The following is a 6,016-nucleotide window of genomic DNA, read 5'->3' on the forward strand; positions in this document are numbered from 1 at the left end:
ATTACTCCAGCAATTCCAGTGGGCCTTAGCCCCTTTTGTATTTTTCCCGTTTTGTACCCTTCCGGTTGGTGTGCGCGCGGTGTGTGATGATCCCCGCAGCGGTGCAACAGTTAATTACTCCGCAAGACGGCCAGGTAACGAGTTCAGAGTATTATCGCCGACGCCCAAGTTTTTCTCTCTTTTCATCCGCGCCGGGCGAGCGCCCCCGGCAGAGAGCTGCTGCTTTAAGACTGCGAGTTTTGTTTCAGATACGGGAGGCGGGGAGAGAGAGATCGAGGGCTAGAGAAAGAGAGAGAGAGAGAGAGAGAGAGAGAGAGAGAGAGAGAGAGAGAGAGAGAGGGGGAGGGAGAGAGAGCGAGAGGGAGAGAGAGAGAAGAGGGGGAGGGGAGGGGAGAGGGTCGACAGACGGACCAGCCCTGCGCCCGTCGGACTTGCCAAAGCCACACCGGCTAACAAGCTCAAAATATTCCCCCCTTAGCAGCAAAGCCGCGTGGAAATGACAAAATTTTCGCTGCCAATCCACTCCGCCGCGCCGTCTCCTTCGCGGGCGGATCGCCGACCGGCGTGTGAAAGCTCGGGGGCTGCCGATACCTCGGTGGCTCGTAATTCGATAGAAGCGGTTTTATTTTTTTTTTTTTTGAATGATGCCGAAGCCAGCGCTGAGTGAGCGGGAAGTAGAGCCGGGCAGCCCTGAGAGGAAGCGAGAGGCTGGGAAGAGAGGGCAAGAGACGGAGAGAGGCGTTTCCATGAAGCGGGAAAATGAGAAAAAATGAAAAGAAGGAGCAAAGCCTAGGGTGGCGCGGGAGAAGGTTGGGGTGGGAGAGTTGGCTGTGCAGGAAGAGCGTGGCCTCAGCGAGCCGCAGAGATATTTAATATCAGACGTCACCCTCCCCCACCACCGCTCCGCCCGAATCCCCAGCTCAGTATGTTTGCTCTCGGATTTGACATTGTTACAAGGGGGAGGCGGCAGCAGCGGTAGTAGTTAAAGGGGGGAAGGGGGCGAGTAGTAAGGAAAATGAGAAAACAGAGCGAATAGGGGCAACAACGCAGGCGGACACACTACATACACGATGATGGAAAGATATATACACAACGAGAAAACGGGGGGTCAGTAAAAGTAAATAAAAGAGATAGAAAAGAGACAAAGTGTATATATAGAAGAATGCCAGCCTGCTCAGTGATAGAGGGGATGGAACAGAGAAACGGCACTCTTTTCTTTCAATTACCCGCATTATTATCCGCCAGTTCCTCCCCCCTCCCTACCTTTCTCTTTCTCTCTTTCCCTCCCTCTCTCTCCAAGCGCACCGCTCAGGTGAGGGTGTGGGACTGTCACAATAAGGGTCTCTCTTATTAGGAGCGTAAACAAGAATCAGCGCCGCCTCCCCTATGCCCCTTCGCTCCTCCCTCCGCCCATGCTCGAGTGGGGGGGGGGGGGGGAGAGGGAGAGGGAGAGGGAGTGAGAGAGAGAGAGAGAGAGAGAAAGAGAGAGAGAGAGGGGGGGGAGGGGGGGCATGGTGGGGGATAAAGTGAGGGCAGCATGGGGTGTGGCCCGGGGAAGAAGGTGGAAGATTAAAAGGCACGGAAAACAATGAACCTGAATCAGCGCGCCCCTTGAATAAAATTGAAAAATCAAAACATCTTTTTCTTGTTTACTCAAAGCCTTGCTGAACACACACACACACACACGCGCGCACTAAGTACACGGAAAAAAAGATTAGTTGTCAGAGCGAATACATTGGCTAATTTGGTGACAGCCGAGAAATTCGCTGTGGCACCTAAGAATTAGTTGTCAGAGACAAGATTTGGTTGCCACAGCGAACCCGTATTTTCGAGTTCGCTGTGGCAACTAAATCTTGTCTCTGACAACTAACTAAACAGCGAATTTCTTGGCTGTCACCAAATAGCCAATGAGACGATGGCAACTGCGCGAGGTTTGCAACTGCGCGAGGTCAGCAACTAAATGAGGTATGCTGCTGGGCGAGTACTAAAGCAACGCGTAATCCAACCTAACCTAAGGTAACCTTACCTAACGTAACCTAACCCTGCTAAACGTGCCTCGTATTCTATGACCTCGCGCAGTTGCGTACCTCGCTCAGTTGCAGCCCACGCGCCGTTGCACACCACGCGCAGTTGCAGACCCCGCGCAGTTGCTAGTCTCGCGCAGCTGCAAACCTCGCTCAGTTACCGACCCCGCGCAGTTGCAAACCTCGCTCAGCTGACGCGCTCCCTATGTGACGTCACATTTGGTAACACGGAAAACCTACACGATTGTCTTTTCCCTGACCCCTTGGGCGCGTTAAGCCTTTTGCTGGTGGACCGTCGTCGCCCACCCCACCCCAAGTCGTACCGCGCACCGCCGTCCGGAGCCGGACCAACGTCATCCGCAGGCCGTGCGAAATTAAGAAGCCCCTCCTTCTGGAGAGCTGTCTCGCTCTCCCTCTCTCTCCTTCCGCTGAGATGCTGTGGGTCCAGCTGCCGGCCCCGCCGGCCCGGCGCTCTCCACTCTCAGAGAGATGAGCGGACTCAGCGGGGGAATAGACCTCCTCTCCCCGCCGCTCTCTGGTCGCTCTCCCGCCGCTCGCTGGACCCGAGGTTGAACCGGACCGCTGCAGCTGCTCGCCCTGCCGCTGATGCCAAACTTTTCGCAGGGCAAGAGAGTGAAGAGAGCAAAGGATTCCCTGGCCCTCCTCAGCGCGTCTCATACATGGCATTGCGGACGGCTTTTCAGGATCCGCGGCGCGGCGCAGCCGCGGTCTAGGGTAGCTCCCCCGGCCCCCTTCCTGACTCTCCCGTCTCATGACTCGATATGGTGATATGGTGATGAGGCCTCTCTATGGTGGAGATGGCGCCAGCTCTCCACGTCCCCTCCCCCCTTTCCCACGCAGTCACTGGACCCGCCGCCGTCCCAGATACGGAGCAATCGGGGTGAGGAAGGGGTGGGGGGTGGAAGTGGGGGTAGAGATAACGCCGGGGGCCAACCCTCCCCCCTCGGCCACCAATCCCGATGTGTATGGACATTTGTCAGCGGCGCTCCGGGGGGCGCCATGCATCACTAAACACGGCGACACACTGAGGGAGGGGAGGAGAGGGGGGGGGGGGCGTCAACCGGCGTCAGCGAGGTGGACAGACTCGGTGATGCCGCCGGGAGAAAGGGAGAGAGAGACAGACACGAAAGGGATGCAGGAAATGGATTCCGCGCGAGCCGTAAAACTGCACTTAGGGTGCTATACCAGCCGAGCGCGACGCCGCGGATAAATAAAAAGAAATATTTATATCTTTTTTTACGCGCCGATATATGTGAGTGCACCTCGGGTGTGCACCTCGCTGTGCACTTATGATTGTTATTGCACTCCCCTGGTGCAGAGTGCAGGTCGTTGAGTGATGGTCCACACACGTCGCGCCATCAGCCTACCCCCCTCTATGTGGGGCTTATCTGTGCACCGCCGGAGCGGCGGCGGCAGCGGAAAGAGAGGAATGGAATCGGAAAAGAGAGCGAAAAAAAAGGATGAAGATGGGAAACGAATGCAAAGCCGAGCGAAGGAGATAGAGGGGCAGAGAAAAGGATAAAACGGCAAGAAACAAAAGGTGTGGCTACGAGGCTACGAGGTAGGCCCTAAAGGTAGGGGTCAGGGAGGGAGATAAGAAGAGGGTTACGGTCACTCCCAGCCGTGAGAGGAGGGGGGGGGCGTAGCGGGGCGGGCGTGGCGGCAGCTGGACGCACAACGGATGGGCCGGCAGCGCGATAACTACCGGGGTGTCGGGTTCTCTCTCTCTCTCTCTCTCTCTCTCTCTCTCTCTCTCTCTCTGGAACACACACACACACACACTCACACACTCGCAGTGCTCTCTTTTTCCCTCTAGCGCTGGAGCCGCAGGCGAGAGGGTAGTTCGGGATGGAGCAGGGTGGAGGTGAGTGGGTTTAAGGGGGAGGGAGACGGGGAGAGAGAGAGAGAGAAGATATATGGAACGGGCAGCAGCATCGGCCGGCTACTTAGCGCACCACTCAGCCTCCCCCCCTCTCTCTCTTCTTTCCCCGAACCCCTGCCTTTCCCCTGCCTTTTGGTATTGCTCTGGGACGAGAGGGCACAACAATAGTAAGGGATACTTAATTAAAAACTCTCTCCTCGCTGATTGTTCCGCCTTACATTCCCCTCAGTACGTGAGCGGCAGAGAGAGAGAGAGAGAGAGAGAAAGAGAGAGAGAGAGAGAGAGAGAAAGAGAGAGAGAGAGAGAGAGAGAGAGAGGGAGCGGAGCAGGAGCGCTGCTGGGAGGGGAAAGAGGAATCAACACGACAAGGCCAGAGAGAGAAACACAGCGAGCGCGCCGAAAAATTGTTAAGCGGCAATAAACTCTGCGTTTGAAAAAAATATAATAAAAAGAACACGGAACAAACTTGTTGTGCATCGGAATACACGCGGCGGCGGCCGTATTCAAAAGGGAGCGAGCACAGCCCGCACAGGGCGGTAGGCCCGGCCTGCCAAAGGCTTAGGGGCGGCGCGTGGCGGGGCGGGGGTCCCTTTACTGCAGATTGGGGCCGCCTCCACGCTCGCTGAACACACGCCCCGATGCCCCCCTGCAGGGGGGCCCCGCGTGCCGCGCCCCGGCCCGCCGACCCTCCGCCCCCCATAAGGAGAGTTTTCATTTTCTCCTCCAGATTCACGCGCGCCGCCGTTACCGCCGGCAGCCACCTGTGGCCACCTCCGTGCCCTCCTCCACGCACACACAAAGGGCTCCCAGTGCACATCGAGGGGTCCATACATGCAAGCGTACAACGATTTTTAAAATGTTGTTTTTCTTTCTTTTTCATTCCTTTCTGATTTTGGTGGTTTTTTTAAATCTTTTTTTTCCGTTAGTTTTCTTTTCCTGATTTTTGTTTTAGAGCGGAGTACTATCTTTGTTGGGCATCCTCTCTGGTACTCACCCTCGCCCTGGGTGATGGGCGTCCAGGTGACGTTGGAGGGCGCCCGGATGCGATGCTGCTGTCCTCCGCCGCCGTGCTTGCTCTGCTTGGGCTCCTTGTGCTCCTTGGGCTCCTTGGGGGCGTCCCTGACGGCGGCCAGGACGGCGCACGGCAGCAGCGCCAGAAGCAGCAGCAGGGCCGCCCCCAAGAGCCTCCCGGGCCGCCTCCCGGGCCGCCTCCCGGGCCGGGCCGGGGGCCGCGCCCCGCTCCGTCGCTGCATCCCGCTGAGGGGCCGCTCACGTCAGCCCATGGTCAGCGCACTGCGACACAAAATAACAAACTGTTAAAAATTTTAACATTACAGACACTAAAAGACTTTTGAAACCTAACATTGCGACCGTCATATGGATTCATTCGGCAAGTTTCTTGTGTACGGCGCCTGCAAGACTCAGGGTAGGCCAGCCCGCAACACACGCATGCACAGCAGGCGAGATGTTGCCTACCCATCAGGCGCTATGAGCTGGACCGAGCACCGAGCTGAGCGACTGTAGGTCGCCTGATCAGGCGAGAGGTCATCTTCGTCACAGGGAATAAAGGGCGCCTTTTCTGTAGGACCTTACCACACGGTAAAACCGAAGTCCTGGTTTTCAAGTCGGTTTTGAAAAAGCAAGACGCCCCCACGCATCTCTCCCATATAAGAGGGTTTTTCCAAACCGTCATGAAAACCAAGACGTCGTTTTGCCGTGTATATTCAAAGAGAAGCATGTAACGAGACTACCACCAGAGACAACATTGAAATGTCGGGGAACAACAATAAAATATTTCCTTTCCTCACAAGGCATAAGTTTGCGAGGAAATACCTTCACAGACTTAGGATGCAGCATGCAGCCGCAAATCCTGTAGGTGCCTGGCGCTCTACTATTCAACACAAGTGGTGACCATGGTCACGCTTTGGCCACACTGTGGCCACGTCACGTCGCATGGCTAATGACAACTAGCTTTTTGTGCTGCAGGGGGGGGGGGGACTCCCGCTCTGACAGCTCAGGATGAGGCGAGAGCGCGGCCGAAGACAAATAACGGAAACGAACGGGTTGAAAGGAAACGGCCGGAAGCAGA

The 6,016-nt window shown here is 56.4% G+C and overlaps 1 protein-coding gene across 1 annotated transcript in view; it reads right to left on the bottom strand.

Moving 5' to 3' along the window:
• LOC113202675 (uncharacterized) overlaps positions 1-6,016 on the bottom strand; it is a 158,637-nt gene that overhangs the window by 51,177 nt on the left and 101,444 nt on the right. The window contains exon 2 of the mRNA XM_052269047.1: positions 4,922-5,220. Coding sequence (XP_052125007.1) covers positions 4,922-5,180 — 259 coding nt within the window. The 5' untranslated portion in view covers positions 5,181-5,220. The remainder of the gene's footprint in view (positions 1-4,921; positions 5,221-6,016) is intronic.

Source organism: Frankliniella occidentalis, unplaced genomic scaffold (genome assembly GCF_000697945.3).
Source record: "Frankliniella occidentalis isolate FOCC.00 unplaced genomic scaffold, Focc_3.1 Scaffold81, whole genome shotgun sequence".
NCBI classification, from domain to species: Eukaryota; Metazoa; Arthropoda; class Insecta; order Thysanoptera; family Thripidae; genus Frankliniella; species Frankliniella occidentalis.